A 22638-nucleotide genomic window follows, 5' to 3' on the forward strand; every position below is an offset into this window, starting at 1 on the left:
AAGATGCATTTTCAAAGGCAAGCATGCTAACTAATCACTCTAAAATAGAAACTTTACTATAGTTTGGGGTTTATTAAATTTTATTTCATATGTAACTGAAATATATTTCATTTTAGAAACTGTAAAATCCAAATAAAAATTTTATTACCTTCATATCAGTTTCCCTTGGAATGTGGTCCTTGAAATCTTCAATTGAACTTACAAGAAAAGGAATGTGGTAGGACAAGACCTACACAGGACAACAACAAAGAACACAGCATTATTTTTAAATGGCGACCTCTAGATTTATGAAATATTACCATTCGATTACTTCTAGTTTTCATAGAAATTACTTTTCTTTATCTATTGTCATGTCATTTTCAGTACTAAGATACACAGAAATGAAATGTATGTATTCAATGCCAAACATTCACAGGCAAATGGAAATGCTTTAATGAAAAGTTGAAAAAGTAGCTCAATATCCAGGCAAGTTATACCCCTTGAATTTCAATACCAAAACAAAAAAAGTTTAAGTATCTTTAATTTCTACATACTTTATTTTAGATGACTACGAGAACTGGAACTTTAATTATAACACTGCCTACCATAAATTTAAAGAGTAACTTTTAATTTCTGGGAAATTAAAAGGGATTTTCTGAATATAGGATATGTACTTATAATGGGTTCTTACATCTCTAAGTGCTTCTTGTGCCAATGAGCGGAAGGATAAAATTACACCAATTATTGTCATCCTCTTCAAGACACTGTCAACAGCTAAATGTGAAGGAAGGGGAGAAGAGAAGAGCATGAATTAGATTCTTTCTTAACCTTGAAGAAAACTCTTAGTCATAAAATTCCCATGATAAAAGGCACAACTAATATCATTTTACTATAACAAACGATTAAAGAGGCAAATGTATTGAAAGCTGATATCAAAATTAATTATAGTTTACTGCAAATGGAATATATCCTTCAAAATGGTTTAGATGGGTCACCAGACTCTTGGAAAAAAAAAAAATCATACGTTGAAATCCTAACTCCCAAAGCTGATGGTATTAGGAGGTAGGACCTTTGGAAGGTGCTCAAGCCATGAGGGTGGAGTCCTAATGAATTCAATTAATGCCTTTATAAGAAGCAACAGAATGATATCCCTAACCCCTTACATCATGTGAAAATTCAGTGAGAAATCTGCAACCCTGAAGAAGATCCTCACATGACCATGTTGGCACCATAATCTTGGACTTCCACAACTGTGATAAATAAATTTCTGTTGTTTATAAACTACCCAGTCTGTAGTGTATTGGTTTAGAAGTTCAAATGAGTAAGACACATCCCATGGAACTCATATTAGAGCAATGGCTATGTGGGTCTTGGACCAGGCAAGTAAAAGGTAGTGGGAGACAGGACAGAAAAGAATGGCTGGATGTGAAGTTTATCCAAATAATGGTTTCTGAACACTATGCTAAGTAGTTTATACTATCCTTCAAGCAATGTGTGGATTAGTCAGGGTTTTCAAAAATATAAACAATGATATGAAAAGAAGTATGTTTAAAAATATGACTCTGAATGTCAGAGACAGGTTAGAAAGTGAAGACTGAATGCATGTTAAGAAGCCATGACTGGCCCTGGCCAGTGAGGCTCAGTTGGTTGGAGCATCATCCTGTACACCAAAAGGTGACCAGTTCCATTCCCGGTCAGGGCATATGCCCAGGTTGCAGGCTAGATCCCCGGTTGGGGGGCAGTAGATCAATATTTTGCTCTCACATCAATGTTTCTCTCTCCCTCTGCCTTCCTCTCTCTCTAAAAATAAATTAAAAAAAAAAAAAAAGCCATGACTATAGTTCATGATAAAGCCTTAAACAAGAACCACAGGAGTAGATTTGGGATTTAAAAGGTGGAATCTGAAGTAGGAGTTAAAAGCTCAAACACCTATAGCAGGGAACATAAAATGATGAAGTAGACAAGGTGAAAGATAGAATAGTGAGTGGGAAAGACTGGAAAAAAATTTCTAAAGGCAATAACTGCAGATTAATTCCAGCCAATCACTGCCATGTGGAGAAATACTGCCCATTATTAAATTTGCTCAGGTCACATAGTTAGAAAGCCAAAACTGAAAATTACTTCCAGACTGCCTTTCAATTCAGAGCTACTTTTTAATAAATAATATTGTTTTTTCTTTTTAAGGATGTTTGTTGACTGTGAAAATCAAACTATTCTAAAAGTACATCAACTTCTGGACATGGGGTAAAAGAAGCATGAAGGTAGAGGTCAAAGACAAAAGAGAGCAATCTGAAAAATAGTTCAACTGAAAAGGTAGCTTTCTCTATTTCCCTGAATAAGGTACCCTTAAGCAGATATTTTTTCAAATTCCAAAAAAATATTTAATAAATTATATTTAAAGATAAATTTGATATATATGGGTATTAAAACAATTTATCTTTTGATTTTGGCCAATTACACAGGTCATGGAATCACCACTATTATAGACAAAAAATTCAAGGAAACACAGAATCTAGATAAAGGATGATGAATTTTATTTTGAAACCTATAAATTCTGGTTGGAATTTTAACAAATTCTATGTTGTTTCAATTCCACAAATAGGAGAGTTAAACTAACAATAAACAGGCATTGAACAGTAGAGTAGCTTAGTTGTTGCTAACCAGATGCTCTTTATTAGCAGAATATTAACTAGGGTGAAGGCTAGTTGGGTGTTCAAATGAGTATTATAAAATAGGCAAACATGAAAAATACAAAAATGGTAAGTATAAACAAAAAAAGACTAGAAAATACAAGTACATAATAAAACAAGAGATCAAATAGATATTTAATAATTTCTTGCTAAAAATGTATTCACTCTCCTCTTCCTATAATGCTACCAAGTCAATTTTTTCTTTTATTTAATTTCATTTTTTAAGTACCATACAGTAAATCTGACTTTTTTTCCCCTTTTGGTATACAGCTCTAGGAAAAATAATTAACATGTGTATATTTGTGTTATCACCATCATCACCACTGTGATGAACAGTTTCCAACCTAAAATACCCCCTCATTGCTTTCTGTTTATAGTTTTGGCAACCACTGATCTATTCTACAAGGCAAACTGTAGTGTAATTTAATGCTAATTTATATGCTAAGTTTATATTTTTAAAAGCAAGATAAGATAGCTTAATAAAATTTGATATAGTTGTAAAACATTTAAAAGAAAAATGTCAAAGGCAAAGTAAGTAAAACACATGAATGGATTACTTTTTTAACATTTTCTTAAGGATTACTTTTTATTTGGGAAAATAAACTTTCTGGTTTTCTCAAATGCAAAGACTATTGTTTTGGAATTTCACTAATTTTCTAATGTTGGGAAGTCTTTTAAATGAATAAAAAGAAGCATGACTTTAAAGTAATTTATAATTATAACTTTAAGTTCAAGTATAAAAAGCAAGTGAAAATAAAATTAATTCAAGTTCATCTAAAGTAGTTATCGGGCTAAACATACTTTAAGATTCACTCTTATTTCACAATATACCTCCCACAAAAGACTTAATGTCAACTGTCAAAAAGACATTAAAAAGGATTTTTTTTTAAGGTGTAGGCTCAGATTTTCATGCAATGAATACTAGTTAGCAATAAAAAGGAACAAATTACTGACTCAACACAGATGGGTAAATCTCAAAAACATGCTAAAGTCAGACACAAAAAGAGTATGGCTTAGTTTATATAAAATTCTGGAATAGCATATTTAATCTGTAGTGATAGAAGTCAGGTAAGTCCTCTGTATTGGGGACTGGGATGAACACTGACTATATAGGGACATGAGGAGACTCTGAGGTGGTGGGACTGTTCTACGTCTCGATTACAATAGTGACTACATGGATGTATGCATTTGTCACAATCCATCACATAGTTCACTGAAGCGTGTGCATCTTATTATATGTAAACTGTACCTCAATCAAATTGATTTTTAGAAAGTGACAGACTCAAAAGTTAATTCTCCTTTAATCTAAATTAATATAGATTTACTGTATTCAATTTAATGGGTTCATGAACTGTTAATACTCAAAGTATTTGACACATGGTACTAAGAATACTGTAAAAAAATTGTGAAACAGATACTTACAAAGATCCTTTGATTGAAAAATTTTCAAGTTCTCTTCATAATCTAAAGAGTACTTATTCATAATTTATTACTATATTTATGTTTACAAATTTTAAGCAAAAGCTAAATAGTTTGGTCTTCTTAATGCTTCTAAAAAGTATCAGAAGTTACTCACATGATAATCTTTTAAAGAGTGCAGCCATCTGGTCTGGTTTGTCAAAGCTGGTCCTCATTTGTGTTAGCACATCAACATTCTCCACCACAAGTTTCTAAAAAAAAAAAGGTCCCAGGTCACGCATAGATCTCCTTGTGTTAATGAGATAAGAGCATGCTTGGATATTACAATCTGGCATGTGGGAAATACAATTCAGGAAATCCAGATGCTCTATACTAAATATTTTTGTTGTTGTTTTAATAAAGGAATCTTAAAATTATTTACATAAGCTTAATGTTTTCTTGAGTTTGCAAATTCAGGAAGAGGAGTTCAGGAAAAAAGCCATAAAGATAAGTAGCAGGATAAAGGATTATCTTATCCTTAGACACAGAACAGCATCAATAATAAAAAGCAGACACGTAAGTGGATATAGAGAGCAATAAATTCCACCAAAACAACAACTGACCAAAGATAGCCTAGAGTTCATTGCTGGATATATACAATCAGAAGGACAATACCTTGTTAGGGTATGGTACCACTTCAAGGAGATAATAATAAAACAATATTTTCCAACACAAATTATCAAATGGAAGTGTCAACTATGTACCTTCTCTTTCAAAGACCATCGAGAGAGAAAAGGAAAGAGAATAGAAAGAAAGAAGGGATATAAATAAGGGAAGGGAGTGAAGGATAACTATTCCAGAAAATCTCATTAAAGAATGTTTTGCTTAAAAGAAACACTGGAAAGTAATTTGGTTTAAAAATTACAACTAAGACAAATGTAATTAATTTGAAAAGTAACAGATACATGTATTTGGAAAGCTTAGATGTATGTATTTGAAATATGCAGGGATGAAGCCTGGATTTGGATATATGTAATTATAAATACATATATCCAGGCTTCATCCCTGTATATTCAATTCAGCAGGTCTAGCTGCAAAGATATAGCAAGCATACTGTTCAAGTGCCATAGCGGTTTTGTTACAAGCCAAGGGCTAATGACATCCTATTTAAGGGGAGCACGAAAAACTATTCAGAAAATCTATAAAACTCATTTTTCCTATACTCATATGCATTTGGTTTAGGTTTCTTGATATTACTTCAGATTATTTCTCTTTATGCTCCCCACCAAATGTTCTGCTTCAGTCACATTTATGTGCTAAATTCAAGTTCTATAGTCCCTGATTAGAATGCCTGCTCTTTCAGGGGCCAATACCATACTTGTCTCATTCTAAAACTTGATTCAACCAATATATGTTCAAACTACATGCCCAATCCTGACACTGCTCATGCACCTTGAACATAGTATCACATCAGTGAATCAAAGACACCACTGAATTTTAAATTCACCATTACCTTATGTGCCACTAAGAAAAAAACCACTCTACCAATTAAACTTAAATGTTTTCTAATTATCTGACTATAAGACACACACAATTTCAGAAATATAGGATAATTGTGTTATAGAATTAATAAATTATAGTATATATTTAATAGTAAAAATACTGTTATCATTTTTAAGCTCCTGTACAAGGCAATTTACAAACAATCTCATTTACTTGGATCCAAATGCAGGAGAGGATATTCTAATTTTACAACAGAGGAAACTAAGGCTCAGAGAAGTTACATAACTTGCCCAAAGTGGCAAAGATTTTAAGTGGCAAAATTGGAATCTGAATATAGGTATGTTTGATTTAAAAATCCATCCCTTTAAACACTAAAGAAATGGTTCCCAATCTTCAGTGTACATCAGAATGATCTAGAGAACTTTATTAACTAAAACAGATATTGCTGGGTCCCAGCACCACACATTCTGATTCAGCAGGTGTGAAATAGAACCAAAAATGGTGCATTTTTAACAAGTGCCAAGGTAATGCTGCTGATGATGATCTGGGGAAAATTATTTTAAAACCATTAACCTAAAGCATTTGTTAGCACATTACTCTTTTTAATTCTCTACATATTTAAAGCCATTGATTAATATCACTGGTGAATGAACTGAACACTGGAAGCAATACTAGGAATTACCAACTAAATGGTTTATAAAAGGAACTGAGACAAATCACGTGAAAGCAATCAAGAATACTAAAAAGAAAAAAAGGTTTCCTGTAAAAAAGAAAGTTAAGGGGGGTTGGGGGGGTAATGGGGGAATAAGGACACATATATAATACCTACATCAATAAAGAAATTTAAAAATAGTTAAAGTATTGACACAATTCATATTTCAATTTCCTACTTCATTTGAAAAAAAAAAAAATCTACTAGGGCTCCGTGAAGAACTAAAAGAACTCATCTGTAAAATGCCAAAAACAATTCTTTTGGCAAGGTTGGAAGAATAAATTGACTCGACGGGCACAACTCCAAATGAAACACCCCAAGAATTTTAGTAGAAAGAAGACTGGTTGTTTTCTTCTCCAGAAAGTAATAAACATGTTTTACCACAAGTACACATGCATAGTGTTGACTATGTCTGACACATGATTTATTCACAACCATTAAATATAAAGCTCTCCTTTTTTATTGGCACACAACTTCACTGTTTGAAACAAAAAGGTCCTCAGCTGCAACAATTAAAGCCATCCATAAGATGAAGACGTAGGCACGTAATATTTAGTTTATGTCAATTTAGAAAATAAAAGCTAAGAAATTATAGAATGATCTTTAAAAATTTTCATTCCCTCAAAAACATTTTATGCACTAATTTCAAACAGATTAAAATGCTATTAGAGGTATCATCATACTCTAATGTAAGTATGGGCTACAATGTCGTCTGAGAGATATTTGATAATATTAAGAAAAAATTTAAATGTTCATATCCTTTGAGCTACTTTCAAAAATTTTCCTACAGAAATGCTCAAATAAGTATGTCAAGTAGTTTGGAAGTGCTGGTTAAATATAGAGAATTCTCTCTCTCTCTCAATCTCTCCAGCAATTTTGCCAGGAGACAACCCAGAACTGAAAGGCCCATAGCATGTCAGCCTGGTGGATGGCCCTGCTCGTATATGCTGATGCTGCGGGAGTGACACAAGTAGAGGAGGGCGGGTGGGCAGGTATGCATTCACAACAAAAGTTTTTAAACATGTGAGCTGTGATTTTGTCAAAGGTAGTCACTGCCTCTTTTTTTTTTTTTTTTTTAATGTATTTTATTGATTTTTTTTACAGAGAGGGAGGGAGAGTTAGAAACATCGATGAGAGAGAAACATCAATCAGTTGCCTCCTGCACACCCTCTACTGGGGATGTGCCCGCAACCAAGGTATATGCCCTTGATCAGAATCGAACCTAGGTCCTTTCAGTCCGCAGGCCAATGCTCTATCCATTGAGCCAAACCAGTTAGGGCAGTCTCTGCCTCTTGATGTAAGAATAAGGACCAATCAAAAATTACTATTTAGCCCTGGCCAGGTAACTCGAGAGCGCATTAACCATACACCAAGTTTGCGGGTTCAATCCCAGTCAGGGCACATACAAGAATCAACCAATGAAAGCACAAATATTGTTGTTGTTGTTGTTTTCTCTCTCTCTCAAATTAGTAAATAAAAAATAATTTTAATTACTATTTAGATATCGTGATTGACCAGGCCGATTCATTTTCAAAAAGACCAGATCATTCAGCTAGGAAAATGTAATATATGTTCCTGCATCAGATAAGGGTGGGTTAGATGACTGCTTAGGACCCTTTCATTTCTAAGACAGTACAGCAGCACCGTACCAGTGTAAAGCTCTAGAGCTAGGTAAGACTATATAGGTTCAAACTTTAGTTTCACCACTTTAAGCATGTGAACCTGGACAAGTTAATCCTTCTTGGTCTCACTTTTCTAATTTGTAAAACGGGGATAATTCCAGTTTCAATCATTTAAAGGAGTTAATAATATGTATGTTTAAAGTTTATAAAAGTCCTAGAACAAAGTAAAGAGTCAGAAAGATAGCTGTTTTTACTTATGCATCCAACAAATATTTAACAAGCATTTACAATGTGTTGAAAACTAATTTAGCACCAAGGTTTTAGGAGAATTAAATAAAGTTTTTACTCTAGTGAGACTGGCATTAGCAAATACATAAGGGAGGTCACAAGTAAGATACACATAAAATTGGATAAAGAGAATAAAAAGTGATGACTGCTATTTTTAAAAGTGTGGTCAAGGAAGGATATTCTGATATGATGACATTTGAAAAACACAGGAACGTTATGAGAAAGCAATCTAAGGCATTATCTCTGTGAAGAGTATCTGAGGTGACACAACAAGCAGGCCAAGTAGGCTGGAGGAGTAAAGAAGGTCAGTAAAGGGAAAGGCCGGATCCTACAGAGGCCTCGAGGACTGTTAAGGACATTGATGCCTCTGAACTCTCACAGCGAGGAATACAGAAAGATCCAAATAGGCTAATTTTTATTACTTCATCACAATACTCAAGCCACTACCTTTAATGGCAAAGAAGCACTAAAAATGCTAACAATTCTGGAAGTACTTATTTATTCAGTTGAAATAGAAAATAATAGGCAAAAGTAAAATTACTGGGCCACAATTCTTCTATTATCTCATACTAAAAGGAACATAGAAAGTAAACTGAAAATTAGAAATTTGTTACCAGAGAACAACATTGAAAAGAGATAATGTATTTACAAGGGAATGAGTCTAATAAATGAGAAATATTGCTTGTAAAAAAATGAAACTAGCATTGCAATATTTGTATGTTTAAAACCATAGTAAGTATAAAGTCTGTGTATTTAAAACCCACATTATAAAGTATCTAAAAGCTGACTTCTATATAAGAATTGTAAAACATTCTTTTAAAAAATAACAATGAGAGAATAATGACATGATGAATACCAAAATAATATTTATTCAGTACTTATTGTGTGTCAGGCAGCATGCTAAGTATTCAAGCAATTGACATGTATTGATTAGCTCATATAATTAGCTCATATAATTGTAAGTTTAAACTTTGCCCAAAGTCAAAGCGCACGACTGACAGGATTGAATTTCAGGATAGCCAGACTTGAAAGCTTGAGTCTTTAACTACTGGGAAATATTGCCTCTTTTTTAGTCACACTGACTCTTGCCGTCTATTTTATTCGCTCAGCAAAATAGTTATCAACCTTGCAGGAACTGACTTATCCTATATGTTTGCTCAATTTTCAGTAAATCAGATTACTATTTGTGAAACAGAACAAAACAAAGATGCTATTAAAAGACCATGCTAGGCCCCACTGGGGTGGCTCAATGGTTGAGTATTGACCTATGAACCAAGAGGTCACGGTTCAATTCCCAGTCAGGGCATATGCCCAGGTTTCGGGCTCGATCCCCAGTGTGGGGCGTGTAGGAAGCAACCAATCAATGATTCTTTCTCATCACTGATGTTTCTATCTCTCTCTCCCTTCCTCTCTGAACTCAATAAAAATATATTTTTAAAAAGTACTTCAAGACCTTAAAAAAAAAGACCATGCTAATGCTATAATTACATTTACATAAGAGAACTTTCATGTCAGGTTAAAGAAATTAACATTCTAGGCTTGCTGCTCATTTTCTTGAAATGTTTTTTAGGAATTTGTGTTTATAAGCTAAAATTAATAAAGACTATATTACCTTAAGTTCAGCAACTTGTGATGAAATATGCCACATAAGGCTTTCACTTAGGAACTTCATACCATATGGGCCTAGCAGTTCTGATAATGACCTCATTTCTGAAAGGAAATGCAATTACTTTTATACTTTGACAAAGCAAATACTTTAAGAAAATAAACATTAACATATTGAGACATTACATTATAGAAGCAAATTACACCTGAGAAGTCTCTAGAGTAAAAAAAAACAATAACACAAATGCAAAAGTAAGACTGAAATATAATGTATGGCTGTGTATATAATTGAATGAAAATAGTCATAATAGAATCAAAAGCTAAAAAGAATCAAGGTTTCTTCATTCTCTAAAACATGTCATAGTATTATTCACCTGATATGTCAGAATATTCCTCTGCATTGAATGTTAATTCATTTTCTGTAGGTAAGTTCACAAATGCTTTCATTGCAGGGAAATAAGCTATATGACCATTGCTGACTTGTCTTAATAAAGTTTCCAAATACCTAAGGAGAAAAGTAAATTTATAACCAGGAGAAACTATTTAATTCAAAATGTATTATGGTATATATTCCTGAATATAATTTTAAGTTGGCTGATAATATGAATGAGCATTTATCCATAAAAAAATAACTTTCCCAAGTAGTTCATTACAAAGAAACATTGTATCAATCCAAATTTCCAAATGTGTTCCTTACCAATTTGTGTATAGACTTGTAATGGTTGGCTCTCCATGACTGTCTAAATGTTGTGTTTGCTGAAGAAGAACATTATTAAATACTCTTGTAATATCAATTTGCACATAGTTTTCTATCGACTGCAGTACAGTCATATATGCTCTTACACTTGTTAGAAGCTCTGATGGTTTTGCAATTTCTTGTGTGGCTTGATTATACATAGTCATTCCAACAATTGACCTGAGGTAAAGAAAAAAGAACAACAACAATAAGAAGAAAAGAGTTCTGACTTTTGCATTTATAAATATAGGCCATTCAACCTACTAATCTTTAATATCAAGTAAGCAATAAAATTTTAAATACAATTTGTTACAAAACCATGAAATTACTACCATCTTCCAAAGAAACAATCTAAAAAAACAATGACTATCTAAAAACTACAATGAAATGGTAATGAAATGATTTTAAAAATTCTAAAGACATCAGTAATAAAATGATTTAAGGATAAATCCTTTTGACATAATACATTATAGCAAGTACAGTGGACTATTTTTCATAGCTTGAATTCATTTGGCATTGTTATGTGCCACTAGTTTTTTTAAGTTTTATACATATCACCAGTAGCTGTAATATTTAACAACCCTACTACGCAGTTATTACTACTACCATTTCACAGATTAAAAAAAAAACCCACACACAAAAACTAAGGCTCAGAACTGACCGAGGTCACTTTGTTTGAAATCGGTGGGTGTAGGGTTTGGCACCATTTCTGCCTAACTTAGTGCTGCCTCTCAACAAAATGCGCTACAGTCAAAACAAGGCAACAAACAGAAAATTTCATTGTTAATTACTTGTAGCACATAAACACAGTTCAATTTAGTTTATATCCCAAGACACTGCATAAATCTAAAAAGAAACACAAATTTTGAAAATACTTTCCTACATGATCTTTTCCTACATTGGCCACCCCTATTTCACCTTCATTAAAACTCACTAAGTATAAGATCTGTAAAGCTCTTAACCTGTATTTATAAGGAAGAATCCTTATAAATAGACAAACCTCATTGCTATTAACAGTCCAAGGAGATTAACTCAAGAAAAAAATGCTATCCTTGCAATATGGCCCCTAAGTCCTAAGATTGTGCTCAATTGAAGTGTTCAACTAAAATCATCAACTAATACAAGCTATATGTGGTGGCATAAAAATCCTTTCCTAGGTCAACAAGTTTACAGCCTTGGTTTGATCTTGACCACTAAGGAGATAGATGTTTGGTAAAAAGAGTATCTACTTCTCTGTGGATTAATAGACCAGACTACATATTTACAGAAGGAAAACATGGGAGCTGTAAACTGAATCCTACCTTTCACCCACCACTCTACCCACCTTGGTAGTTAAGAATAATAAATACCAAAGGGTATAATTTCCCTTTGTCTTAAATACTAGAGCATTCTGAGTTTTACCATCAGGATGCCTGCATTACTAAAGGACAGTCTTTGTTCCAGACCAGACTCTTCTCTAGTCAACTGATGACTTAACATTCAATTTAGTGCCCACGTATATATTCTCCTATTTGATTTTATAATCATAGAATTCTCACCAACTATAGCTCTAAGCTTTATGTTTCATTACTACTCATAGTACTTAATACAATGTTAAACAAAAGGTACAAAGACTACTTGTTAATTACTACAAAATTTTGAAAAATCTTTGGCAAAATTTTGTTTTATAAATTGCTTTAAGGCCTTCAAGACAAACTTGTCCAATCAATCAATATTTTAATAAATTGGTAACTTTATATAAAGGATTAAGAAACATTATAAAGTTGAAAGGTTTCGGGCTTATCACATGCATTATCATTTCAAGAAACATTATATATAACCTATAAAACTGTAATTAGAACTAAGTGCCTCAAGAGTTTAGATCTACTGGCATAACAGCACACATTTGAATCCAGAATAGACTTGAATTCATCTAGTCCTGAGGTTTTTGAACATTTAAATTTGACCCCTTGTAAGGTATGTATCCAGCATCACAGCTCAGTACACGTGTGTGTACATACATAACTGAAAAGTGTCATGACACAGAATTTATACTTACTACATTCAATGCACTAATTTTTTTCTACTTCTTTCTTTCCTTTCCTTCCTTCTTCTTCTTTCTTTAAATATTTATTACAGCCCTAACCAGTTTGGCTCAGTGGATAGAGCGTCGGCCTGTGGACTCAAGGGTCCCAGGTTCGATTCCAGTCAAGGGCATGTACCTTGGTTGTGGGCACATACCCAGTGGGGAGTGTGCAGGAGGCAGCTGATCGATGTTTCTCTCTCATCGATGTTTCTAACTCTTTATCCCTCTCCCTTCCTCTCTGTAAAAAATCAATAAAATATATTTAAAAATATATATTTATTACAACCTTCTAATCTGATTTCATGACCCCACAGGATTGCCACCTGACAGCTAAAATACACTGATTAGCTCCAGTTTTCTCATTTTGCTTATAAGGAAACTAAGGCTCACTGAAATTAAATGGCTTGTCCAATGTTACAACTGGTTAATAACAGCAAGTATGGGACAAGAATCTGAGTAATTTATGTAATTCCCAGTTCAGTATTTTCATACTTCCCAAATCATTATTCTATTAATTCTACTAATGCTTTTCCTCATAAAAGGAAATACTGTGTGGGTATGAAGAATAAATATAACAAACTCATTAAATGAACAAACAAGCAAAAATAGTTAATGTTCTTTCTTACTTAGTAAAGCGGATTTCCAGGTGAGAAGTCAAATATTCTCGTGGGGTAAAGGTATGTTCCCAAACCACCATGTTTGGTACATAATTTATAGAGAAACACAACTCAGAAAGTGCAGTGTGCAATTTATCAAGGCTGAAAAATATTAATAAACAGTAAACAAAATGTTCAACATTTTATCATAACAATACAAAATTAATTTTATACACATATGAGATCTTATTTGAGGATAATAATTATAGAATTCAATTTCTCTCTTAAACAAAGTTCAAAATCTTTTAACACATGAGAGCAATTTTCTAAAGATAAGCAACATTCGTTTCTATCTTCAGATGATAATGGCTTAATACGCAAAAAAGAGCTTATTCCACATTCATAAAGATAATCACTTCCAATTCCTATTGTACTTTCTGTTGTGGAGGAAGAAAGTTGTCTACAAAATGACAAATAACTTGCTCAATGTAGGTAGCAAGAAAGTAAGAAATTTACTTTAAGCAAAAAAATATTCACCCATTATTGCCCACCTATGCCTCCTCTCCATGTAAGCAAACAGCCCTAAAATGCTACCTATTCTGATATATCCATTTAAAATAATGGTATCAGCCATACACACCATATGCCAAAATAAAGTCTCAAATATCTTATTTTAAATACAATGAAAATAAAAGTGCACCCCTAAATTTTTAGATAGATTCCTGGTCTTTAGTATTCTGTATATAAAGACAAGACAATTATCATCTATTTTCTTCAAAACTCCAAAATCTGCATTTTTAGATGAAATAAGCACTTAATGGTTAAACAAGTTCACAAAGGTGAAAAAAAATTAATGACTGGGAAATGGAGAATTTACAATTACTAGCATTTCGTCAATACTAATGCCATACAAAAGTAAACTGAAAAAATAAACTGTAGCAAAAATATATTAATAAAAGTGGATGGCTTACTTGGTCACTACCAGCCTGTTTTTCCTCATGCTCTCAACTCCAGGTTTTTCCCTTTCAGGTTCCCCTTTTTTACCAGTTTGTTTTTTTGACTTCTTATTCACTGCCTGACTAATGGTTTTGGCACAATGCTTGGGCAGCAACTAAATTTAAAAAGAATAAAATGTTACATTACACCAATTACTTTGAAAACACATTAATAATTCAAATAAACCTTAACTGAATCCAGTATATGTAAGAAATATCATGCTAGCACTAAGAACAGAGATATAAATAAAAAGTAGAATTTACCTAGCTCAGGGAGTCTAAGCTTAGTGGAAAACAGAAATAGGTAAATATTGTGTGAAGACAGACTTCATAGAGGAAGTTATAACAAGACTGCAGTTTAAAGGATAAATGAAACATTTTACTGGAAGGAAAATGGCCTACAAAGAACAAAGCTATGTTAGGGCATAATGTGTTCAGAATCTAGTGAGAATTACTAGGTGATGAAGCCTAAATGCACACAGGACAGAGAAGTTTGAACTATCAAGAAGGGACTTAAATGCCAACCTAGAGGTTGGATTTTACAGTGTAAGTAATCCTAAAGACAGTGGCAATATTTTAAAACCTATCTAATAATGGAGCTTCACAAGAGGTAATGAGATTTAGTAAAAATCTGAGAATAATAAAAATATATTAATAAACAGTAAACAAAATGTTCAACAGATCATTTTCTTGCTTTCATATACAAATTTCCTATCTGTAAGAAAAAATTTAAATTATTACCTGGTCACTAAGAGTACACTGTTCTGTGCAAATATCAGTGATAAGATTTCGAGCTTGTTTAGCCATTTCATCCAGAAACATGTTACATAAGGAAAGACTTCGATCTCCAATATGATGTCGCTGTTTAAGCAGAATAATAATAGTTACCAATAAGTAGTTTGAGATAAAGCACTTTTTAAATAAATACAGAAAATAAGATTAAAGTCTATTCTACATTAAGGAGTGGGGGTTAGAGATTATTACATACATTACTTTTATTGTTTTTTGTTTGTTTGTTTGTTTGTTTGTTTTAAATATATTTTATTGATTTTTTTACAGAGAGGAAGGGAGAGGGATAGTGAGTTAGAAACATCGATGAGAGAGAAACATCGAACAGCTGCTTCCTGCACACCTCTCACTGGGGATGTGCCCGCAACCGAGGTACATGCCCTTGACTGGAATCGAACCCGGGACCCTTCAGTCCGCAGGCTGATGCTCCATCCACTGAGCCAAACCCGTTAGGGCCATACATTACTTTTGTGCTGCTAGAATAAATGTAAGATAATATGAAAGAATGTAAAATACTTAGACATGCAAAATAACTGTTCCTAAATCTATCATGATACCTTAAAATGTATTTTATTTAAAATGCCCTTTAAAACTTTAAAGAGGATGTACAAAATACAATTAAATACTGATTCAACTTACATAAGGAGAGATTTCAAATTATTAATAGTTACAGCCCTGTTTAAGCAAATTCTGACTCCTGAAAGATAAACCATATCTCTGACTATTACTTCTTCCTGAAAAAAGAACACTGAACTAGCATTGCTTTACTAGACTTATTTAAGACACAGGTCTGATATCACTACTCGCCTTCAATGGCTGAGAAATACTGAGACTGAAAAACAAAACCAATAGGATTTCTAAACATGTCACAAGTTTCTCTATGATCTGCCCTCTGCCTCTAGCTGCAGTGCTGAGAAGAGACTTAGGTCAGTGGCAGAAACACAGGGATCACTGAGCAGACTACAACAATAATCTAGGCAAAAGATGATGTGGGTTGGGCAGGGGGAGAAGAGGTAGGAGTTTGGCTATATATATAAAGCCAAAGACAGAAAACGCTCCAAGGTTGAAGGTGAGGTAACATGTCCAAGAGCAACAGTTCTCTTCTGTACATGTTACATTTTACATAACCAAAAATGCGTGAATTGCAATAGAATATTTTTAAAAATATATTTTATTGATTTTTTACAGAGAGGAAGGGAGAGGGATAGAGAGTTAGAAACATTAATGAGAAACATCCATCAGCTGCCTCCTGCACACTCTCTACTGGGGATGTGCCCTCAACCAAGGTACATGCCATTGACCTGAATCGAACCTGGGACCCTTCAGTCCGCAGGCCGATGCTCTATCCACTGAGCCAAACCGGTTAGGGCGCAACAGAGTATTTTTTAAAATTTTTACAACTAAAGGTAAAGGACTGGGCTGAAAATACAAATTTGGGAAACATCAGCATATGACAGATTTTTAAACATTGAGACTGGAAAAGATAAGTGAACTACTAGATTGGACAGTACAGATAGAGCAAAACAATTACTAGTTTTCCTTTAGTACTGGATGCTATTATCCAGGATCCTGCTGACCCAGCAGGGTGTAAATTTCAAATCTAGTTCAAAAGATAGTGTCTTTCTGCAAATTTATTTTAAGTACTCTAACTCAAAATGAGGCCTCAGCATTAAGAAATTGTTCTGGAGGCTTTTTCTATAATGCCTCTGATGTAAATAAATTCAAAGGCTAAAACTAAAATTATAAAGCCAGACTGCATTGAGAACTATGCACATCAACTTACTCTGTCCTCACCCTGAGGTGAATTTCCCCAATGCTCCCACAGTGCCTCATGTATATTTCTACCACAGCACAGATCATCAGACCATGGATTGGTCTAGGATAGAGACTGTGTCTTTGCATCTTTCATTGTCAGCATTTAACAAGGCAGCTGGGAAATAACAGTCTTTAACAAATTAGCTAAATGGAAAATAGAACAGTGACACTGACTAGCTACATTACTATAGGAGACTTTTCTTCAGAGTCTTTCTTCACCTGTAAACTAAGAATGATTATCAGCACTATTGTTGCCACTGTGTCATAGCAATCAAATGCAAAAAAAGGATGGGAGAATGTTGTACAAATTGCATGCTTCTATATAAATATAAACACATTATCAATTATTTTTTATAATTATTTAATAAGAATTGAGTATTCTCCTATTTAGGAACCATAACTTTACCAACTAAATGAAGCAGAAACATTATTATATAAAGTAGATAATGACAGATATTAAAATGCTATGAAAATATGGAAAAGGAGGGACAAATTCTAACAGGAGAAATGCTACAAATCTTTTGGAAGAGGTAGGGTTTAAGCTCACCACTAAGAAAAAGGTAAGAATACAAGAGGTAAGGGTGCAATGAAATGAATTTTATGTGTTAGGAAAAACCTTTAAAATGCTAAAAAGTAGACAATTAGTGTGCTTTGCATAAGGTGGACTAGTTATAGTTCACAGGAAGTGGAAAGTGTATGATAAAACGAGGGTAGAGTCCATCCAGATGAGTGGATAAACAAAATGTGGTAAACACATACAATAGATTATTCAGCCATAAAAAGAAAATTCTGATATATGCTATAACGTGGTAAGTCTTGAAACATTATGCTCAGTAAGAAACAAAAGGACAAACATTCTGATTCCACTTATATGAATGATCTAAAATAGGCAGATTCAAACAGATAGACAGTAGGCTAGGGTATACCAAGGGTAGGAGGGATGAGGAATTACTGCTTAATGGTTATAGAGTTTTTGCTTGGGGTGATGAAAGTTTTGAAAATGGATAGTGGTGATGGTTGCACAATACTGTGAAGGTAATTAATGCCACTGAACTGTACATTTAAAAATAATTAAAATAGCACAGTTTGATGTTAGATATATATGCATTTTTTAAACAAAAAAATTTAATGACAATAAAAAAAGAAGGGGGTAAAGATCAAATTGTTGAGGATTTTTAATGCCTGAGAAAATTTTACTTTCTTCATATAAAATTAAGAACCAATGATGATTCTTTAAGAAGGAATCATCTGGTGGCATTGTACTAGGTAGACTTAAAGGCAGGAAAACTATACAACAGTACATATAAAGAACTACAATAGTGACAAAAGCAATGGAAAGTAGAGGATGGATTCAAGAAATGATACCACATAAATAAAATTGGAGGACCTCATGGGTAATTTAATGAAAAAAACTATGGTGAAGAAAAAATTAATAGTATATCTTAGGTAAATAAAGCTTGGGGGAAATCTATTAAATCTAAAAACTATAAATCTATTAAAATTGGGTACTAACATCCTCACAGTTATTAATCCTAAAAGCACTCCCTAATAAACTTCTGCAGGCTAATCTCTATCTCATTCCAACGGAATCCTGCAACAGATGTTACCTAATGTTTAAAAATATTAATAATGCTACTGCTATCTGTAAGTTTCTCTTCTACAAGTTCTATAGCTTTAAGGGACTCAAGACTAATTCCTAGTAAATTATACAGAAATATACTATTTAATTTTAATATATATTCTTACTACATTTAAAAAGTGATATTTGTTCCTTAAACTTTAGAAGGAACATCAATATCTATCAAAAATACTAAGTACATTTTTGATAAATACTTGGCATCAATAAAACTGCTGATTAGTTCAATTATTCAATAATTCTGTGTGCCCGCATGCCAGCATGTGTATGTCTTATAAATACCAGCAAATCTAGATTTTACTATATCCATTGTATTGGTAAGTCAGTAAAATTCATCTTCGACATGTTTGTTTAGTCACTAATCTGTGCATTCAATTTGCAAGTTTTGCTTGACCAGCGTGACAGTGGGCACATGCCCGATTGCGGGCTTGATCCCCAGTGTGGGGCATACAGGAAGCAGCCGATCAATGATTCTCTCTCATCATTGATGTTTCTATTTCTCTCTCCTTCTCCCTCTCTGAAATCAATAAAAGTAAATATATTTTTTTAATTTTCAAGTCTTTCCAATGTAACCTAAGAAGGAAAGTAAGCATACAAAATCAATTACTGTATATATTTTTACCATACATATTAATACCTGACCCACCATTTACTTTAATAAAGGTAATTTCAAGTGACCTTATGATATATTCTTATACTTATCCATTAAAATATCTATTATATCTACATAAAATACCTATTCAAGTATTCTCTGATTCTATATACAGATGCATTAGATGGAAAGCTAAATTAGGTATCCATGACTTTGTGAGCATTTGGTCAGCTACATGTTTGGTTTAGTTTATTCTGCATACCATATATATCAGAGTAGTACCCTGAAATTACCTCTTCTGGACACAGTTCATGTGTGCAACTCATAAAATGAGTGCAAAGTAGTGGAAATGCAATTGAGTATCTTGACTGAGAGGGTAACTCCAAACACTGTTGAAACATCTTCTCAAAAGCACGACTATAAAAACTATATAAGAAAACAAATTAAAAATTAGAATCAACTTTTATAGTTAAAATTTTCATGATACAGTACCTTACAGTTAATTTGATTCAAGTGAATGAGTCCCCAATTGGTAGCATTATTCCCTTAAGAGAATAGTTATTTTTCCAAAGAGTATCTCTTACACACTGATAATCACTCCAGAGTAATAAAAATATTATTTGTATAATATATTACAAATTTTAAAAAAAACCTAAACAGAAAATAAACCATACCTATATTATATGAATATATGACTTTCTAATTGTTGTATCTTTCTTTTACAATGAGAACTTTTCTGTAGCTGAAAAATATCTACATATATAAAAGCCTAAGCAACCAGCCGACCATCCAAATAGCTATGATGTGCACTGACCACCAGAGGGCAGACGCTCAATGCAGGAGTGGAAACCATGGAAACATGGAAGACTGATGAATCTCAGAGGGAAGCGGGGAGAAGGGAGGGCGGGAAGAGATTAACCAAAGATCTTATATGCATACTAGGGTCCCAGTGCATGGATTTGCGCACCAGTGGGATTCCTTGGCCTACCCTGTGGGTATCAAGCCAAAACTGGCTATCCAACATCCCCCGAGGAGTCCCGGATTGCAAAGGCGCAGGCCAGGCCAAGGGACCCCATGAATCCATGCACCGGGCCTCTAGTGTAAATATAAAGTGTTCCATTTTCTTTCCAAAGAAGCCTTTGGGACAGACAATAATATACATTTCCAAATAACCTTGAAAATATTTGTAAATTTTACACATGATATACTGGGGTTTTTTGGGGGGTTTTTTTAGTTCTTTAAGAGACTCCTGATGCCTTCCCTGGATTTCTTCTGCAATGCTGCTAATTAAAGCCACCCTAACAAACTGCCAAAATTGGTATGAACTGAGTTATTTTCCAAAATAAAAGCAATGAAAAGCTTTTCATAATGACAGCTATTCAATACATAGCAACTACTATCATTATCCACTGGGATTATCTCAGCATTTTAGAAATAAAGGGACATACTAGGTTATTCCAATAAACTTCCCTAAAGGAATAAAGGCCAAGAAGCAGAAATAGAGTTGATATTATATAGCTTTGGAGCCAAAATACTTGAGTTTGAATCCTGGCCTCATGATCAAATTCATTCAAACATTCATTAAGTACCTACTATGTTAGACACTATGGAAATAAAACATGATCCTCCTTCAAGGACTATTTAATGAGGGGAAAAAGAAAGGGACAAAACTTATAAACAGTATACTAAGTCAAATTTATAACTAAAGAGGCTCTGATAAAAGAAAGGAGAATGGAACACAATTCAGGGAATGGTCACCATATCATCACAACATTAATGTCTAATTTAATACTAGAGAGTGAAATTAATTGGTATTTTATTTCCAACATTTGCTCTATTTAACACTAATCTACAACTTTTTTTTCTTAATCTAATGATGAAAGAGGGAGGGCCTTAAGTCAAATTTGAAGTGACCGTTTTCACCTCCTCAAAAAAAGTGTAAAAAATTCACACCAGAAGAGCTGTTCTTAATAGAGAATTAAAAATAAACATAAAATCCCAAATTGGTAAACTTTTTAAAAATATATATATTTTTATTGATTTCAGAGAGGAAGGGAGAGGGAGCGAGAGATAGAAACATCAATGATGAGAGAGAATCATTGATCAGCTGCCTCCTGCATGCCCCCTACTAGGGATCCAGTCATGTGCCTTGACCGGAATCCAACCTGGGACACTTCAGTCCACAGACCGATGCTCTATTCACTGAGCAAAACCAGCCAGGGCAGTAAACTTCTTTTTGTCAGCAAGTTATCCACTATTCCCTTTATTCTTATGCCCTAGCCCAAGTCAGAGCATGTGCAGGAGGCAACCAATCAATGTGTCTCTCTCACATCAATGTGTTTTTTTCTCTCTCTCTCTCCCCCTCCCTTCCACTCTCTAAAAATCAATGGAAAAATATCCTCCAGTGAGGATATTTTTTAAAGTTTATTATTACTGAACTGTCTTAAGAATTATATTAATATTAAAAAAAACAAATCAAGAGAGATACCTTTGGATACTAAAAAAATCTTAAATTCTGATTAAAGATAATCATTACATACCAAAATATGGAGAGATCTGATGTTTCCACCAACATTTCCACCAAGGAATCCACCATTTTTGTATGAAAAATTATCGTATTCATCATCTTTCCAAGTTCTCTATGATCTGCAAGGCTAAGCGAAGCCTTAGAGACACTAGTATATGCCTGTAAAAGTACAGCAAAAAACAAAAGTAGTTTAAAGTACAGACCAATGAATTTACCCTTGTAATTCTACAGGTAGGAAAAAAACACACCCATTATTGAAAAATACTTACTTTATTAATTAAAATAAGTATCAGTACCATCACCTTGTAAAGATCTGCTCCTTTTGTAGTAATATTTTACAACTAAAAAAGTCTCTAAACTTGCCCTTTCCTCACTGTTTGCCCTTTTCCTCTGTAAGCCAGTTTCCTGTTCAAATTCTAATCATCTTTCAATGTCTGGGTAAAATGTTACTTTCTCTATAAGCCATTACTAGCAATTTCAACTTGAAGAAAGCTTTCTTCTATACTAGCAATTTTCAACCAGTGTGCCACATGAATTTTTAAAACATGCAATAACTGACTATTTAGGTCAGGGCACTGAACTCCTTTCCCTTAGGATGTCAAAAAAGTGGGGTTTTTTAATGACTAAAGCCAACACAATAGCCGTCTGGTGTGAATGAATCAAAATTATACCTATATTTTTTTGTCAGATCAGCAAGAAATATTTTTTGGCGTGCCACAGAACTTTAGTAATTAGTTTATGTGTGCCATGAGATGAAAAAGGTCGAAAATTGCTGATCTATACAAACCACCTAGATTCTGAACACTACCTCCCATCTTGCACTTTTGCCCTCTTTGCCTATACAAGACTTCTCTGGCTTAGTTGTATGTCCCATTTTTCCCCTCCCTGGTATGCTTTGTCCTGTTGTCACTAAAAAATGAGTCTATTATGCAGCAGAAAGGGGCTGAGTGACTGTATGTCCCGATTATGGTTAAGAGCAATGTTATAGGTTGAAATGTGTCCCCCAAAAAGGTATGCTGAACTCATATTCCCCAGTACCTCAAAGTGTGACCTTAATTTGGAAACTTGAGTCCTTACAAAGGTAATGAAG

At 33.5% G+C, this 22638-nt stretch overlaps 1 protein-coding gene and 1 long non-coding RNA gene across 4 annotated transcripts in view; one reads left to right on the forward strand and one right to left on the reverse strand.

The window, feature by feature from the left end:
* NCKAP1 (NCK associated protein 1) overlaps positions 1-22638 on the reverse strand; it is a 94111-nt gene that overhangs the window by 8140 nt on the left and 63333 nt on the right. For 2 of the 3 annotated variants that reach the window (XM_054723236.1, XM_054723235.1), the window contains exons 16-26: positions 21562-21707; positions 19315-19447; positions 14931-15050; positions 14166-14305; positions 13225-13356; positions 10495-10713; positions 10172-10302; positions 9805-9902; positions 4246-4339; positions 671-753; positions 149-229 (exon numbers count right to left, since the gene is read on the reverse strand). In XM_054723236.1, coding sequence (XP_054579211.1) covers positions 149-229; positions 671-753; positions 4246-4339; positions 9805-9902; positions 10172-10302; positions 10495-10713; positions 13225-13356; positions 14166-14305; positions 14931-15050; positions 19315-19447; positions 21562-21707 — 1377 coding nt within the window. The remainder of the gene's footprint in view (positions 1-148; positions 230-670; positions 754-4245; positions 4340-9804; positions 9903-10171; positions 10303-10494; positions 10714-13224; positions 13357-14165; positions 14306-14930; positions 15051-19314; positions 19448-21561; positions 21708-22638) is intronic. The other variant, XM_054723237.1, reaches the window with a different exon arrangement.
* Positions 2224-22638, forward strand: part of LOC129150725 (uncharacterized) — a 40373-nt gene continuing 19958 nt past the window's right edge. The window contains exon 1 of the long non-coding RNA XR_008557463.1: positions 2224-2292. This is a non-coding gene — a long non-coding RNA (uncharacterized LOC129150725). The remainder of the gene's footprint in view (positions 2293-22638) is intronic.

The sequence above is a fragment of the Eptesicus fuscus genome, chromosome 11 (genome assembly GCF_027574615.1).
Source record: "Eptesicus fuscus isolate TK198812 chromosome 11, DD_ASM_mEF_20220401, whole genome shotgun sequence".
Lineage (NCBI taxonomy): Eukaryota > Metazoa > Chordata > Mammalia > Chiroptera > Vespertilionidae > Eptesicus > Eptesicus fuscus.